Source organism: Pseudonaja textilis, chromosome 2, assembly GCF_049901715.1.
Source record: "Pseudonaja textilis isolate UNSWEBS1 chromosome 2, rPseTex1.2, whole genome shotgun sequence".
Classification (NCBI taxonomy): domain Eukaryota; kingdom Metazoa; phylum Chordata; class Lepidosauria; order Squamata; family Elapidae; genus Pseudonaja; species Pseudonaja textilis.
In genome coordinates this window covers 166,805,020-166,823,555 of record NC_141991.1, presented here as the reverse complement: position 1 = coordinate 166,823,555, position 18,536 = coordinate 166,805,020, and the positions used below count along the sequence as shown (strand labels likewise).

At 40.5% G+C, this 18,536-nt stretch overlaps 1 protein-coding gene and 1 long non-coding RNA gene across 19 annotated transcripts in view; one reads left to right on the top strand and one right to left on the bottom strand.

Annotated features, from left to right (window-relative positions):
* Positions 1-14,820, bottom strand: part of LOC148127229 (uncharacterized) — a 78,744-nt gene extending 63,924 nt beyond the window's left edge. Inside the window, exon 1 of the long non-coding RNA XR_015742114.1 lies at positions 14,693-14,820. This is a non-coding gene — a long non-coding RNA (uncharacterized LOC148127229). The remainder of the gene's footprint in view (positions 1-14,692) is intronic.
* Positions 1-18,536, top strand: part of GNE (glucosamine (UDP-N-acetyl)-2-epimerase/N-acetylmannosamine kinase) — a 62,481-nt gene that overhangs the window by 8,204 nt on the left and 35,741 nt on the right. For 7 of the 18 annotated variants that reach the window (XM_087926377.1, XM_026712702.2, XM_087926378.1 and 4 more), the window contains exon 1: positions 1,460-1,586. The exons of 3 other annotated variants lie outside the window; for them this stretch is intronic. Coding sequence is in view for 4 of the 15 variants with exons in the window: in XM_026712702.2 (XP_026568487.1) it covers positions 1,533-1,586 (54 nt within the window). In the remaining 11 variants the exon portion in view is untranslated. Of the gene's footprint in view, positions 1-1,459; positions 1,587-14,518; positions 14,611-18,536 lie in introns of those variants that run through there. 8 more of the 18 variants (XM_087926371.1, XM_087926376.1, XM_087926373.1 and 5 more) reach the window with 2 other exon arrangements.

Below are 18,536 nucleotides of genomic sequence, written 5' to 3'. Positions count from 1 at the left end.
TATCAACTGCAGTGGTTCACTTAGCAACCGTAGCAGGAAAAGTTGTAAGATGGGGCAAAAGTTCACTTAACAACTGACTTGCTTAGCAGCAGAAATTTTGGGCTCAATTGTGATTGTAAGTTCAGGACCAGCTGTACTAACATTCAGGCTTTGAGGCTGCCTCTTCTTTCCTAAGAACAGGTTTAGGTAGTCCTCGACTTACTATGGTTCATTTACTGATCATTCAAAGTTACAATGGCACTGGAAAAAAAAGTGACTTACAGATCATTTTTCAAACTTACAACCTTTGTAGCATCCCTCTGACCCTGTGATCCAAATTCAGACGCTTGGCCACTGGTTCCGACTTATGACCTTTTACTGTGTCCCAAGATCACGGGATCCCCTTTTGCGACCTTCTGACAACCAAAGTCACCAGGGAAGCCAGATTTACCTAACAACTATGTTAACTAACGTACCAACTGCAACAGAGGTGGGTCTTCAGCAGGTTCTGATCAGTTCTGGAGAATCGTTAGTGGAAATTTTGAGTAGTTCGGAGAGCCAGCAAATACCGCCTCTGACTGGAGATTTTACAGTATCCTTCCCCTGCCACACCCACCAAGCCACGCCCACAGAACCGGTAGTAAAAAAAATTTGAATCCCACCACTGGACCGCAATGATTCACTTAACAATCGTGGCCAGAAAGGGACCAGAAAATGGGACCAAAAACTCACTCAAGAAATGTGAATTGTGCAGAAATGTTGGGCTCCAATGGTGGTTGTTAAGCCCAAGGACTATCTATGTGCATGCAAAATCCGCTCCTAGTCTTTTTGATGTAAGCATCAGATATTTTTATTGACCTGGTCCCAAGCTGGAAGCATTTGGGCCAGTGGTGGGATTCAAAAAACTTTTACTACGGTTCTGTGGGTAGTGGCTTGGTGGACCTAGTTTGGTGGGCGCGGCAGGGGAAAGTTATTGCAAAATCCCATTCCCTCCCCACCCCACTAACCTGCTTTCCAGCTCCATTCTCCTGTGCAGGGCAACAAAAGAAGACCCAGCTGATCAGCAGGGACTTGGGAGGCAGAGAATAGATGGGGGAAGGACCAGTCAGAAGTAGTATTTGCTTGTTCTCCGAACTACTCAAAATTTCCACTACCGGTTCTCCAGAACTGGTCAGAACCTCTGATTTGGGCCTTATATTCTCGAAAGCACGTCTGCAAATGGTCTTTTCTTACTTCAAGTGCCAAGAACCTGGCTTGGAGGAAACCGTCACGTCAGCGGTCAGTGTCAAGGCTTAAAAAGCGCTTTCCCCAGCTCTTTGCGTCTCCATCTGAAATATACACAGCCTCGGCTGACATCCTGTTGCTGCCCAAAAGGACCGGCAAATGATTCAGACTTTTTTTTTTTCCCCTCGGTGATTTTTCCAAGGGGGCCGGGCTTAAAATGTGGGGCATGGAATTCAGGTGCCAAGAGAGAGAGAGAGAGAGAGAGAGCAAGCGAGCCAAGAGTTGCCCGGTTCCTTCAGCCAGCAGAAGGAAAAGCCCAGCTCCGAGCCATGGAAAGCCACGAGCAGCACCGGCGGACGCCTCAAAGCCCTCGCGGTCCCCACGTAAGGCAGATCTCCGGAGGGAGAGCCTTTTGTCTCGGAAACTGCGGGTGGCTGGGTGGGCTGAACGAGAGCCTAGCGAAGGCAACCGGGAGAAGGCAGGCAGGCAGGCGTCGCCACGGATGGGCTGTCGTTGCGCGCGGGGTGGCTTGCTCGTCTCTAGTCCCTCCGCTACGGTTGTGGGGGTGGGGAACCACCGGTCCTTAACTCCATCTACCCACCCCGATCCAGTTAAGGAATACGGGGAGGGGGGGAGCTCTTCTTTTTAGCTCCGAATTGCCTGGAGTGCAAAATCCAAAACCCACAGAGGTCAGTTTTCCTTCCGCACAAACCAGGGAAGGGAGCAACGGGATGCTCGGGAGCGAAGGAGCGGCGTCGCTCCTCAGCCAGCCGGTGTCTTGCTTTGGAGAAATGCAAAGCTGGAAGGAGGAAGCTCGTCCCCATCCTTAGGCGAGGCGGCTCCTCTGACGGGATTCCTACCCACCCACGGGGGGAAAAGAGAGAGAGAGAGAATTGCTTTCTGGATCTGATCAGCAGCCTTTGCATCTTGGATGGGCGGGGGCAGGGGTGAAGGGCAGGGAGGCGGGCAGGGTTGAACGCTAAGGGAAGGCAAGCTCTGGCAGTTGCCTGATAAAAGTTCAAGGGTGCTGCTTATCTCCGGATCCCCGCGACTTCCAGCCAGGCGCTTATCCCCACGTGCTTTAACTCCGGTGTCGCTACAGCTCCGCTATTTTTCCTTGGCGATCCCAGCCTCTCCTCCCGTCCATCTCTCTCAGGTCTAGGGCTGAACTGGAAAGATTGACGGTGCTCTCTAATGTGAGGAAGGAAGGAAGGAAGGAAGGAAGGAAGGAAGGAAGGAAGGAAGGAAGGAAGGAAGGAAGGAAGGAAGGAAGGAAGGAAGGAAGGAAGGAAGGGAGGGAGGGAGGGAGGGGAAGGAAGGAAGGAAAAAGAAGGGAAGGACGGGAAGGGAAGGAAGGGAGGGAGGGAAGGGAAGGGAAGGAAAAAGAAGGAAGGGAAGGGAAGGAAGGAAGGAAGGGAAGGGAGGGGAAAGAAGGGAAGGGAGGAAGGAAGAGAAGGGAGGGGAAGGAAGGAAGGAATTAATTAATTTTCTATAGAAATCATTTAATAGCCTCCCCTAAAAACATCACTGGAGTCTGATTATATTTATTTGTATGTTCAAACTTGGGAAGGTAGATATTTTGGAGGTGGGCACTTGTTAAAGTATTACATTCATGCATCTTATGTATCTATACTATTCATTTCTTTATTGAATTTATATACCACTGATTTTGCTATCAAGTGACTCTGGGCACCTTACAACATGATTTTTACTTCTGCTGGAGAATTTTACCTCTGCTCAAGAATAATGTGTGCTGTACTTATTTTGTCCTACTGCATTGACTTGGAAGAACCTCTCCTCCCAAAATCTGCACAGTTCTAGAGGTTTTAGTATAATGGAGGGAAAATCCAGCCTACCAGACGCTGCTGAACTACAACTGCAAGCACTAATGGTCATACTGTTGGGGCCTTTGGGAATTGCACTTCAGCAGAATCCAGAGAGCTGCAGTAGGTCTGAAGGAACTACTTCCCCATTTGTTCCCCTCCTGCTCCCCATCCCCACGTATTCAGCTGAAAAAGCAGCTAAGATATACAGCGGCCTGGTCATCTAGAAAAATAAAAGATGCATAATTTTTAATAAACATTATTTATTACATTTAAATGAGCAAAATTCCCACTGCTGTGACAAAAAAAGTAGAGCGAGTTTGCATCTTGCAAGCAGCATAGCGAATTCAAGGTACTTCCCACTGCATCCATGTGTATGAATTAGGCTTACTTAATGGGCCAAGTCCATTGGAATTTAAAGGACATCATGATCTGCCAGCATTTAAACATGTGAACATGATGTTTCCAAAAACACTAATTCAACTGAGGGTAAAGGTTCGTTCTTCAAATTTGTGGAACTAATTTATCTCCTAGTTCTACATTTTTTCACTTATGAATATACCATATAGTTGTTCATTCCATTTGTCTTCTCAAATAAAACTGCCTTAGTCTTTGATGCATTAATTTCCAAATCCATAATCTTCATTCTGTCGTGCCATCTATGTGAATCTCTCAATCATTCAGATCTTGAACCATATAGTATAGCATCATCTCATACAAATGTACATTCACATCCCCAATGAACATATCCATGACATTACCAAAAATGTTCCTTACAGAAATCCATTAAAGAACCAAGGAGAATCCCATTCTTACTGCCCACTGTGCAGTCTTTTGCTTATCATTCAATTTGTTCTTTCATGTGTTTTATTCCCATGATATACTGTAGGTCTGTGTAGCCATATTAAACAACAAGGAACTTTCAATTACAGTCACATAAAACGTTTTCTAAGTAAAGCCTATTCAGTTTATCATATGCTTTCTCTAAAAATCAACCACTGACAATACAGTTTCTTTATCAAATTAACACATTTCTCAATGGCATTCAGGGAAGCAAAAATCTGGTGTGCACACTTTGCATCCAGTATAAAGCCGTACCATGTTTTCCAAATTTTTCTCATTATTACCTCTTGTATATTTTCAATCAAAATGTTGCTAAAATTTCTATGAATGCTTTAAAAGTGCATTGACATAGAGTCAGGATAGGCTATGATACTTTATGATTCTTGACTCTTCATGAATGTATCTTTTATGCACACTGAAAGCATTTGCACCAAGACAAATTCCTTGTGTGTCCAATCACACTTGGCCAATAAAGAATTCTATTCTATTCTATTTGGTGTTCCTGTGATTAATTAGTGCTGCTTACAGTTCCATATCTGAAGTACAATCTGGAAACCATTTATTAAATTCCAGGGTCACTTTACTCTGAAGTATCCTTTAATTGGACTCAGAGGACCATATCAGAAATGTATGATTATTTATACATATATATTTTCAATAAGCTAGGTTTTTTGATGTAAACAGCATTGTAAAAGATGGTATTCTATCCTGTCCCTCCTTCTCTTAATCAGGAAATGATATCATCAAAGAAAGGAAGAGAAACAAGGAGAGAAAAAAAAGATTCACTAAAACAAACAAACAAAATTAGAATGAACTGTTATTAAGACATAGAACCATGATGGCGCAGTAGTTAGAAGGCAGTACTGCAGGTTAATTCTGCTGACTGCCAGAAGTTCGATTCTCACCAGCTCAAGATTAACTCAACCTTCCATCCTTCTGAGTAAAAGGGGGACCCAGATTGTTGGAGGAAATATGCTGACTCTGTAAACCGCTTAGAGAGAGCTGTAAAGCATTGTGAAGCGGTATATAAGTCTAAGTGCTGTTGCTATTGCTATTGAATAACTATACAATGTTTGTGTGGGACGCAGGCTTCCCTATGAACAGAATACATCAGGAGTCAACAACCTGGAGATACAATTACTTAGATAGGTATTTAGCTAGGAGTTTTTAACATTTTCCTAACATGTTTGAAGGAGAGGATTTGCTTAGGAATTTGGTTCTAGATTTTGGCAGCACAATCTTGGTAGCATGATGGCTAAGAAGCAACAACAAACATTTTTGGAGGGCCACATACAATCCCTGGACTTCTGATTAGAGAGAATAGAATATCAGCAGTTAGATTAATCTAGTTAAGTTAAAGTAACTATTCATTCATCTTTACTTCCTTGGTGTGGAAGAAGTTTAACAGAAATTACTGAACAAGGTTGGAACAATCAGTCTAGTGAGGATTGATATGAGAATGTCTACTGTGGACCTCACCCCATTCTTAAGAAGTCCTTAAAGGGGGCATGCATAAGTGCACCAGTATGCCTACTATCCCTGTCTTACTGTCTCCATTTATATCTGTATTTACGTCCTTTGTTCTTGTTTATGCTCATACTTATACTTGTTATCTTGTACATGTTTGACAAACAAACAAACAAATAAATAAAAATAATATGGCTGATGTAGAGATCAAGGACAAATGAGCTGTACAATGTGGGCATATTAATATGTGTTCAAGAGAATAGCTCACCGGTTACAGTTCAGTCTTGTGGATAAATTATAGGAAGCTCTGCTGATTTGTTTTGGATCAGGGATTTAAGCTGGCCAGGAAGAAAACTAATTTCATGCCCAAGACTACAAAGAGGGAGAAAAATGGATTACTTTGAGAATTTGCTAAGTAGAAGACATAGGATGGTCATGTCTCTCTTGAAAAATAATGAATAATTATTTCTATGCTTTATAAGTGCAATTCTACAGTGCAATTCTAAGTGAAACCAAATTCTGGGATTCATTTCTGAATAGGATGGCATGCTTCTCCTTGGACACAGAGGAGGGCAGGGTGAGACCCAGACACTGCTGGTTCCACAAAATGTAATTATTTCCCATCTTTGCTTCTTCACTGGAGTCTTTCACCAATAACAGTCATTACTGGAATTAAATTTCAGCCCAGCAATCAGACTAATTTTTTGTACCGTACATCATAAATAGTCAAACCTTTGCATTAAAACACAGTTCCTTCTCTCTTCAACCTCCCAGTTTCTTTTGTTTTGACTGGCAATTTTTTCTTTCCATCCTTTAGGTCCATTAACTACTTGAAGCTGTCATGCTGGATTGCTTACAGGCCATTAAGTGCATTAGATGTTTAGATACACACCTAAAGATGGCCTGCAAATCAGTAACGCTAAATGTACTCTATATACTAGTTAATGGCTACACTATGATCCAATGTTTTTTTTCTGATAAGCAGGTGCATTTTTACAAGCAACAGAGTATTGTACAGGTAGTCCTTGACTTACGGCCACAATTGTGCCCAGAATTTCTGTTGCTAAGTGAGAAATCTGTTAAGTGAGTTTTGCCCCATTTTATGACTTTTCTTGCCACCTTTGCTAAGTGAGTCACTGCAGTTGTTCAATTAGTAACAAGGTTGTTAAGGGAATCTGGCTTCCCCATTGACTTTGCTTATCAGAAGGTTACAAAAAGTGATCCCATGACCTGGAACTCTGCAATCATCATCAATATGAGTTAGTTGTCAGGCATCTGAAATTTGATCATGTGATCATGGACATGCTGCAACAGTCATAAGTGTGAAAAATGGTCATAAGTCACTTTTTTCAGTGCCGTTGTAACTTTGAATGGTGACTAAATGAACTGTTGTGAATCTGTATTGTTTTTGCTTTTACCATTAGACTTTAGATTGTTTAGGGAGTTGTGAATGATATTTACAGCAAATACTTTGGATAAAAAGTGTGAGTGTTTGGTTAATGCTTGCCAGCTAGGAAAGTGAGAGGTGGAATGGTAGAAATGTCAGGGTTACAATCGTATGTACATCTTTGAGGCACAGATATCATATGTGTTGACTTTGCTTTGAATTTAATCTGAAACCAGCCACTGTGATTTGTGATTCATTTAATAAATGATGGCTTAGCCTGTGGTATGAACTGGGCTCAATAAATAAAGATTTGCAAACATAGATTTTTAAGGATTAAGATTTTGAAGAATATGACAATTTGAATGACTTTTGAGAAAGAAGATAAAAGAAAACAAGTTTATCTCATTTTCTCTGTAATATAAATAACTTCCAAAATCCCAATACATAGAAGTTTTCTTTAGTTCCTCACTTGTGAATGCAAAGCATTCTGCACACACTGAGAATTTTTTTCTTTAATTAATGTGGTTCACTGAGCTCCTAATGAGACCAAATTAAGCTCTAACAACAGCTGTCTTTGTTTCAGCTGTAGGTATCAAATTCTTCCTCTGGTATTTTAATACAGATACAAACTAAAGGCAAAGTTATAATGAAAATTGGCAATTCTTGTTGTAGGACAACTATATCACATGTGGCAATATGAACAAAATATTGTGTCCTACAAATTTGTTGTTGTTTGAATTATTTGTAACACTATTTGCAACACTGTAGTGGGATGGTACAGGCATACTGGTGGCTTCTGTGCTCTTAATTGGTTAAAAATCAGATCTACTCTTAGGGGTGTTATATTGGCTATATATCAGCAACATTCCAGTGGAAGTATACTATGTATATTTTCTGATACATATACAACTTTCTTCCCAAGAAGGAAGTGTATGTAGACATAAAGCCAACTTTTCTCTCTCCTGTCCTTGGAGGAGAGTAATAAACAGCATTGATTAAACCCTAACAGGGGGTGTCATAAAAAGCTGCTGAAGATAGTTCTGTGCCGACATGGCTGTATAATTCCTCCCAAACTATAGAAGAGTCTAGGTTGAAGAATATTTGCTGAAGTACAATGGTGGGATTCAATTTTTTTTACTACCGGTTCTGTGGGCATGGCTTGGTGGGCGTGGCAGGGGAAGGATACTGTAAAATCTCCAGTCAGAGGTGGTATTTGCTGGTTCTCCAAACTACTCAAAATTTCCGCTACCGGTTCTCCAGAACTGGTCAGAACCTGCTGAATACCACCTCTGCTGAAGTAGGTTATTAGGAACAACCTTGTGTTATTTTTTGTGTATATTTTTTTATTCAGACATGGCAGGTGTAATTATATGTGGGAAAAAAAACCTTAGGATCCCGAGCAAAGAGATGTGGCTAAGATAATGGCTGAACAAGAGAACAGCAGAGTCTGCAGCTAGACAGTGTTTGAGGAAAGAGACTCAGAAGACACCCTCCCTACGGTAGCTGCAAAGACTGAAAATATCCAGTGTAGTTTTACAATAACATAGAAATAGCTCATCTGGTTGTGGTTCCTTTCTGTTGCTACCACAAGGCCAGTATTGATCTTGCAAATATCGAAGTATAATTCTCAATCCCCATCTGCTTTACAGCCTGAGTAACTATGCTATGCCGTCTCCTAACTATGCCATGTTACCTTGGCAGCATCTCTCTGCCCAGTCTTCCAAGGCCTTTCTACTTGCCATCTCAGCAGGCTAATAAGGAAAGATGGAAAGCCTTTCCTCACTGAAGTGCTATTCACTAATGCCATAATATTTGCTGCCTTCATCATCAACCCTGGCCTGCTTTTGGGGGGTGGGGGGTGACTTTTTGAACAGAAGTGGGAGATGGGCTGGCAATGTGTGTGGAGACAAAATCAATATTCACTGTTTGAAGATTGACCACTATGAGGCTTGGATAGCAAAATTTTTGCTCTTGATGTAAAATCATATGATGAATAAGAGGACGCATCATCAAAACTGCAATACCAAGAGACTATTATAGAACAGCTTTGTACTATTGAAGAACACACAAAGGGACTTCTTTTGCCTTTTACAAAGAAGATTGCACTGATATAATTCATAAATGTATAAATACATTCATAAATGTATAAATTCATAATAATAATTCATAAATTCATAAATGTATAAATAAAGGGAATTAAATAAGGCACCAATTCCAGAGCTGCAGAAAACATTAGGAATAGAAGTGTTTTATAACTCATGAGGCATTACATTATGATTGATTTTAAAAAGTGTGTGGGGAAAAGTGGGGGGGAATCACCCATTTGCTCCCTTTTTAAAAATTATTAATTTGTTTTGTTTTTCTTTTACAAAATGACCATCTTTCAATTCAAAGGTGTGTTAACTGGGTACATATATCTTGTGCACATATTCATATTTAATATACATTTCATACTATAATATATATATATATATATCATTAAAGTTACATTCACTTTCTCTTTGTGGTTCCCTTTTTTACCAGATTAAAAATATTGACAAATATTATAACTGAGTTGACATTATGGTTTATTCAATGTACAAGACCCACCTATAGAGAAACATAAATTGGTTTTAGTATCATAGAAAAAACCATGACATGCTTTCTGTATTTGAGCTGTTATTCAAATTTGTACATGTGTTACATTTATTTTAAAAAATTGTATTATCAGTATAAGTTTCAGGATGCCAGGTGCCTTTCCTCTTTCTGTGTGATGAATCTCATTTTACATATTTTCCTCTTCGTGAAATGTAGAAACATGAAAACGTAAGGGAGAATATTAAATCTCCCTCTCCAAACATGCACACAGTTCTTCCTCTATCTAACAATGATCTCTTTTCTATGCATGCATTTAATAGAAAGTACAAAACCTTCAGAACATCACATGTAAATCTCTTGATATATTGGAAGTTAGTTTTTGTGCAAAATATGTTTTTCTTAGCCTGATTTTAAAGATTCCTAGACAACCCATTTCAGAAACATTTCCTTACCTAAACAGAGAAAAAGAATGACCAATGGAAAAAAAAATACATTGGAAGTGGGAGTGCCTTCCAGCTTCCTGTTAGCTGACTGCCCTCTGGTAGCCAATGATGGGATAATCTGCCTCAGCCCTGGGCATTTTATGGCCTGTGGGTCATATCCAGCCGATGGGCAATTTTAATCCATCCCGCAGTATTGGTAGACTCAGCAATTGCGGGGAGGGGGGGATTGGCAGTGGCGGGTGGGGTGTCAGTGGCGGGGGTGAGGAGAAACGGGGTAGAGAAACGGGGCAATAGCAATGTCAGTGGTGTGGCAGAGACCCTCTATAAGAGTCCCTGTTTCATGTTTCTCATATGGCCCCTTAAGAAAAATAATGGCCCACGCTTGAACTACCTGGCTTCCAGAGAGCTAGAAAGGGGATCTACCAGATCTCCAGTGGCCAAAAGTGAGGCTGGTTTATCTGGCCTCCAGAAGACCAGGGCGAGATTAGTGTATTGAAATTCTGGTTGGCAATGTAGCAGTTTGCCAGCACTAAAGCAACCACAGATTTGCCAAATTTCAATCCCATGGGTATCATGGATCCTAGATTTTGGACACATTCTATTGGCTAGACCATTTTAGGTGCTTTGGTTCCAAAATGGTTGCCCTATGATGCTATTCTGTCACCTAGTTAAGGGTTAGAGACACAAGAGTTTTACTAACATATAGATATTCAATGTGTCAGTTTCAGGTGGGATTTTATTCTTAGACAATTTTATATTTGCTTACTTGGAAATAAGTCTCCAAATTCGAAAGGACTTTGAATTCAGATGCTTATTTGAAAATTCTCAATTTCAGATCCAGCTTTGCTTCTGCTGTAACTGCTTTGGCGCTAGTAAGGTATATTTCTGGCTAAACATGTGCCAGGAGTCTTTCTTTACTAACTGACCAAGTTCAGATGGCTGACATTTACTGTAATATATACTATTATTGCTTATCTCCAGTAAGTTTGAGTAAGTAAAGCAGAGGGATTGGAAGCCTAACAGAGATTATGATAATGAAGTCAACTTTTTTTAAAAAGGATAAATTCCACCGTTTATTATTATTTTAGTATTTTCCCAGGCTCCCTAATAAACATCTAGATTATGTAAAGGAATCCGTAGCCCTCCAAATATTGTAGAAAAATTCCTAGCGTCCCTATTCATAACCTATACAAGAATATGGTACCTCTAAGTACCAAGACAATAGAAATCACTAGTATTTTAGTTAATTTTTTTACCTGCCTTCAAAAAATGATGACAAAAAGTTTATCGAGGTTCTTTTTGTGCCTTCAAGTCAATTTTGGAGTCCCGGCGACTGGCAAAACTAGAACCTGCAATTTCCTTGGAAAGATTTTTGGAATTGGTTTGCTCTTGCCTCCTTCTTAAAGAGAGAGAAGGACTGGCCCAAGGTCACCCAGTTGGCTTTATGCTAAAGACAGAACCAGAACTCAGTCTCCCAGTTTCTAGCCTGGTACTTTTAACCATTATATCAAACTGGCCTATATAGAGAAATTAGCAAGTGAAAATTGCAGTATATATGTAGCAATATGCTTGCACTGTAAGCAATGATTCAGTTGCTCCAAATACAGCATGAAATGGAATCTAATAAGTCAATGTAACTTTACAATCTGCTGTAGCATCTAGATTGCTCTTTGGGCACATGTACTTTAATTCACTGGCTGACCTTTTGACTAAGCATACATTGCATCATTAATCAAATTGTCTGGGCATACATACCTTGAGTTAATATTTACTAGGAATTTTCTCTTTCAAGAATCTGGAATGTCAATAAGGCTGTCCTGCTAATTCATCAGTAAAACTTTCCTTTCTCTTTAAATACACCTTTCTTTATCTTGCTACGTTGTTTCTTGGTAAAAGGTTGTGTGTGTCTGTGTGTGTGTGTGTGAACCCCCTCCTGTGCCTTTAAAGTCACTTTTTGGTCCTGGCAACTGCCTTAGATTATTCCCTGTGGTTTTCTTGGCAAGATTTTTCAGAAGTGGTTTGCCACTGCCTCCTGAAAGAGTGGGACTTAAGTAAGGTGAATGATACCTTACCTTAGGTGTCATCCAACTGGCTTTGGCTTAAGACAGGATTACAATCACAGTGCAGGATTTCTAGCCTGGTGCCTTAACTACTACATCAGATTGGCTTCCTTTTGGTAAAATAAAGGAGAATTTATCATTGTCTTCCAAAATGCAGTATGAAATAATTCCTTTGCCAGTGTTACTAAAATGATCAGCTGCTTGCAGTATCTTCTTATATTGCTGTTGCCCCAGACAGTTCCTGATTTCTCTTAATGCCTTGGGTGAATCTCTAGAAATATATATGCTTGGTGTACAGCCTTGGCGTTCTTTGCTCATTCCTTCTCCCAGGGGAAACCTGCCACCATAAGGGAGCACAGCAAGGTTTGAGAAGGACAAAATAATGTCTACGTGCATGGATATCGCTAGATGGAGTACAGAGAAATAAATTTTACTATAATACTGGCACAACAAGGTATAAATGGCTGGTTATTACAGCAAAAAAAAAAAAATATAGACAGGTTATTTAGAATTAATGTTAAAAGAGAATGAGAAATTGAAAAAATATTATTCCGGATGTTAAAAAATAACTTTCATAAATATATGATCTGTTTTGGAAAAAGCGATTTGTAAATCAAGGATTACCTATATAAAGTAGATTTTTCTTCTTCTTTTGTGTTTTTTAAAATCTTTTTTTAAGTTTAAAGACTGCTTGATTAGTTGACTTTTTTTGTAATTTGGCAGAGATAGACTGCCAAAGTTTAAGAAACAAAAGAAAGCTACCTAGATATTAGAACAAATGGTGAACATTGGCAAGAAGGAAAGCTGACAATGATCTCAGGAAAGAACTTACTAAGAACTTCTGAGAGATGTTAAAATCATAAGGAGCAGTTCTATAATAATATCAAAAATGGGGAAATGGGGGGCGGGGACAAGTCCTGCAAAAGAAAAGGAGATTCCAATCTTGAATTAGAGTCCTAAAAGATGTCAATGATTTTGAGGAAGTAATTTAAAAAAATGAAGATAGGAGTATGCTGAAATTTTGTAACAGTAGGGATGTCACTATCCAGGATTTCTGAGAAAATACTCTTCATTCTACTACTAGAAGATAAAATTAGATCATCAGTTCAATCATTACCAAATTGGAACATACAAGGATTGACGTATAATAGCTAATAGTTACATAATGCTGTGGAATTTGCTTCATTCATTTCATTCCCCTCATGCAAAACCTACACAGGTAGTCCTCTACTTACAATCACAACTGAGCCCAACATTTATGTTGCCAGGTAAGATATCTGTTACATGGATTTTGCCCCATGTTACAACTTTCTTGTCACAGTTATTAAGTGAATCAATGCAGTTGTTAAATTAGTAACACATTTGTTAAGTGAATCTGGTTTTCTCTTTTGACTTTGCTTGTCAAAAAACCTCAAAAGGTGATCACATGAGCTTGGGATACTGTAACTAATGGCAACAGCAGTGGTGGGATTCAATTTTTTTTACTACCAATTCTGTGGGCATGGCTTGGTGGGCGTAGCAGGGGAAGGATACTGTAAAATCTCCAGTTAGAGGCGGTATTTGCTGGTTCTCTGAACTACTCAAAATTTCCGCTACTGGTTCTCCAGAACTGGTCAGAATCTGCTGAATACCACCTCTGCAACAGCTATAACAACTAGTTTTTTGAAAATGAAGATATTGAAATCTTTCATTACCAACCTGCCCACCCCTTTCATTGTTGGAGGAAATGTTTTTTTTTAATTTATTTGTTTATTTATTATTGAAGAGGGGGATATAAAATTCATTGCAAATGATGCAATTCAAGATGCTGGTTTCAACTCTCTCACTATTTCTCAACCCATCCACCCCTTTCATTGTTGAAGGAAATGTTTTATTTATTTGTTTATTTATTTATTTATTGGAGAGAGGGATATAAAATTCATCTCAAATGATGCAATTCAAGGCACTGGCTTCAGCTCTTTCGTTATGTCTTTTTTTCTTCCATTTTAGTTTTATTTTTTGTCAACCACAGCATCTGTCACTTCATTATTCTACCAAGTGTCTTTTCTGCTACTTCCCATTAGCAGAAGTGCTATTTCCATACGCTTCTCTGCAGCATAATCCTTTTATATTTCTTGTCAACATTTTCCACGTTCTGTTTCTCTGTATCTACTTTTGTGAGGTTTGATGATGTTTGAAGTCTGGGTGGCTAACATCAACGGTAAAAACACAAGTAACAAAAACAGCAGCCCCCCCCGTTATTTTTCAACTCACCCAACCCTTTCATTGTTGGAGGAAGCATATATTTTATTTGTTTGTTTATCTGTTTGTTTGTAATTCATGGTGACAAACTACACACAGCAAGAAAGGGTTGAACGTGCTCTGTTTCCCCGAAGCCAAACCTTGGCTCACCTAGAGCCTCGAAGCGGCTAATCTAGGGACGCCACATGCGTCGCCTTCCCAACCGCAGATGGCTGCGGCTGACTTGGGGATGGAAACACTGAGTGAGAAACGCCCGGCGAAGCAACTGCTTTTTCCTCTCAGATTTCTTTTAGCAGAGAAAGAGGCGGCGGCAGCGGCGACACTGGCAGCGGAAGGAAAGGGGCCGATCGCTTCGCAGCCGGCGTGGTTACCCGGACTCCCATCGCCAGGCTCTCCTCACAGCGCCGCCTCCCTCCCTCGTGAGGTTCCCCCCACCCCACCACATACACTCCTGCTGCCGCCTCGAGGCGCTTTGCGGCGCGGAGGCTTCTTCCTTCACAGGCCGCGAGGACAGATAGGGCCGCTTGCCGAGGTTTGGGGCGGGAAGCAGGGTACGTTGAAGAAAGGTAAAAAGGAAGCGGAGTGTGTGGGGGGGGGTGGGGGGAGGTGGGGTGGGGGGAGAGGCGGGCCGCCTTTAATTTGCTTTACAGTGACGCTGGCGCAGCGGGGCGGGAATGAGCCGCCGCTTAACGCAGTCCCGGGAAAGGCGGGTTGTGGGGGGAAGAGAAGCATCCCTGAGTAGACGTGGCGATTCGGCGAGGCCTTGCTGGACCTCTGCGGGACAAGGGCAGAGCCCGCCTTTTTTTTTTCCCCCCCGCCCGAGCCTTGCTGAGCAGCAGCCCAGGCGACGGGAGCCGTTTGTTGTTCTTCGCCACGCTGTCCGACGAAAAATAAGAGGCACCGAGGATGGCCTCTTCAAGCATCTGTCGGAGGCTTGGAAGCTCTCTCTCTCTTTTTTTTCCCCCCCGTTCGCTCCGTGTTCCTCCTCCATGCAAAAAAAAAAAAAAAAGCCCGATCTGATCCCGAATGTCATTGGAAGCAATGCTGTCAACCTGGAGCATTTCATTTTAGTCTTTATTTAACTGATTAATTTATATAATTAATAGGAACTGGGCCTGGCTAGTCTAATGAAGAGAAGAACCAGGGGAGACATGATAGCAGTCTTCCAATATTTGAGGGGCTGCCACAGGGAGGAAGGGGTCAAGTGATTTTCTAAAGTGCCTGTAGGCCAGGCAAGGAATAATGGATGGAAACTGAACAAGGAGAGATTTAACCTGGAAATAAGGAGAAACTTTCTGACAGAACGGTCAATCAATGGAACAACTTGCCCTCAGAAGTTGTGGGACTTTAAGAAGAGACTGGACTGCCATTTGTCAGAAATGGTGTAGCGTCTTCTGCTTGGGTGGGTGGGGGGGGTTGGACTAGATGACCTACAAGGTCCCTTCCAACTCTGATTATCTGTTATCTAATTGGGTGATAGATTGAACGTCCTCCCCTAAAACAGATGTGAAGTCGCCCCCCCCCCCTTTTTTTTAGCAAAGTGGATTGGTCTCCAGGCCCACTTTAGGAGCAAAGTAGTGGTGGGGTTTGCTGGCATTTCATATTCAGCCATGCTACCTGCAAGATGCTCTTAGCGGAGGTTTTAAAATTTGGGGAGACTCAAGATGGAGGAATCAGGCCAAATAACTGCACACGACTATTCTGTAGGGTCTACAAATACTGTGGTAATAGTGCTTCATCATATGCCAACAAGAAAAAGTAATGTAAGGTAATTAGGTGAAGATAGCCAAAAAAATTATGATCATCTCAGGATAAAATAAAATATATGTATAAAGACCAGAGTACCTGTGGAGATAATCTAGGTCATGGTTGTCCCAAAACTGCTTTTTAAGAGGCAAGTGGATTTTCTGGTTTTTGTTTTGGAAGACATTTCACCTCATCCAAGAAGCATCTTATAAAGAGCAGAATATATTCAGTATTTAAACATAAGTGAAACTTTTGATCTGCAAAGCTGATGATTCAGGCTGTTGGAAGTCTTATGATGCAGATTGTGGGAAATACTTTCTGTTCTCCCCCCCCCCCCTCCTTCTCTTCCAGGCCTATTTGAAAACACTGTCCTTCATTCAATGTCTATTTTAGCTTTTTTAAGCTCTATCTTAAAAAGGCTGTTTCCAGGGATAATTCATATGTAACTGCATAATTAACCTTCATGAATATGCAACTCACAGATCAGTAAATCAAATTTTTATTACAGTCCTAGACTAGTATCAGAAGGGTGGGATATAAACAATTTTAAAAGCAAAAAATATAAAATACACAAAGTTAAAAACATTTTAAAAAGCAAATGTTTAAATCTAAAAAAAATGTATAAAAAATAAAACATTAAATACAAGCAAAACAAAAGTATATGGCTGACTAAATCTATCATAATACAGAATGTTCTTAACTGACAAGTTAAAACTTTTTAAAAAAAACGTATTAACTTGAAGCTCATAAATGCTTAAATTTTCCTGGTAAGGGTGAATTTGTCAAAATGAAGATATTGAGCAGGCTATTGTATTTTTTTTAAGTGTTTTAAAATCTGAAGCCATCCATTTGTGGTGGGTGGAGTCTAGGGCTCATATAAGATACTGGACAAATTATTTAATCACAGATATCCCCATGAACCTTCTAAGTAGACTGGAAAATCTACTTTAAAATGTTAAAAATATACAATGGGGTGTTTTCTTCGGTGGGACGGTTTACCCAATTATTGGGATGGAGCATACTGCTTCCATTTTCCCCTTTTAGCCCCAATCCAGGGGCTTTTCTGTATAACATAAATTGTACAGTGGAGTAAAATGAGCGGAATAAAACAAGTCAGTTATTTTTGCTTTCAATTCAATGGCATCCAGTGTTTTCACTGCCTGCCTTTCTGAAAGAATTCCACCACAGCTTTTGAAAAATACTTGGAAATGGCAAATGGTCCACAGTACAGCACCCATCTGCTTGCATCTGAGAGCAATGTAATCCAAATAGTGTGCGTGGATCATCAGTTACCAGTAGGTTTCTAAGTAGATTCACAGAGCTGTAAGTTGTAATATGGTCTAATATGGTTTTGATTTAAGTCTGCCCATCATACTCCTATTAGTGGGAGAGGCTTTCAGTTTCTTGCCTCCAAGGTTTGGGAAATAGGCATTAGTTGTCCTTAATGGCTGCCCCAGCTCAGTAGAACTCTCTTTCTTCCAAATACCACTAAAGTTAAGTTGACACCACCACCCCATTTAGGACGGTGTTAAAATACTGTTCTGCTGGTCACTATTGGGCAACATTATTATGCCTTTTTGTGTTATGGTGGATTAAGTTAGATTCTACTGTTGCTCATGTAGTTTTTTTAAGGGTTGTATTACAGTATAAGGCTGATTCTGAGTTTTGGGAGGAAGTTGCTGGGTTCGTTTTATACATTTTTATTGTGAACTATTTAGAGCAGGTATGTCTACCCAGCAGCCCATTGGCCACATTCAACCCTAGACAACTAGTAAAGTGGCCCTCAGAGGATGGTAAACTTTTAACATTATCATGTGATTTATATACGTTAACTATATTATATATTTTACTGGTAGTCTTTGTCTTGCAACAGTTTATTTAAGACTGTTCAAAGTTACAGTGGTACTGAAAAAAAGGGACTTGTGGCTGTTTTTTACCGTTGCGCCATCCCTGTGGTCATGTGATCAAAATTCAGGGGCTTGGCAACTGTCTCATTTATGACCTTTGCAGTATCCCGGGGTCATGTGGTCCCCTTTTGTGACCTTTTAACAAGCAAAATCAATGAGGAGGCCAGATTCACTTTGCAGCCATGTTACTAAATTAACAATGGGAGTGATTCACTTAACAAATGTGGCAAGAAAGGTCATAAAATGGTGTTCTGACCCAAACCCTTTTCCTATAAAACAAACACAAACCAAAGGGAACAGAAACCTTTTAATGATTCTTACGAATCCCCGGTTTTAAAAGGCTGCTGCAAACTAATTATCTTTGATAAACACAAGCTTCACCAAAACTGTGCAAGGCTGCCAAGAATAACAGATAAGAAATATTTCACAACACAAGAGTCTTCAAATACCAACTTAAGATACTGCAATGTCAATGAGGCTGAGTTTCAAAACGTCTTTGCTTCCTACAAAGAATGTTTGCTTCACAGCTGGCTTTTATCTTCTTGAAGGAGGGGCCATTAACTTGCAGCCTTACTCCCGTGCTGCTGCAACTGCTCTTTCCTGTGAGCAACCGTGTGCGCACGTGCACTTGGCACAGGCTCCTCGGGAACCTCCTCATCTCTGCTGCCAGCCCCCACAATTGCTGAAGGCAGCAATCCACTCCCTAATGGTCCTGGCCCCTCATCTGAGTCCTCGCTCTCCTCAGCTGTCCATACCTGTTGCTGGCTAACCACAACACATGGGGCAAAATTCACATAACAAATGTCTCACTTAGCAATATAAATTTTGGGCTCAATTGT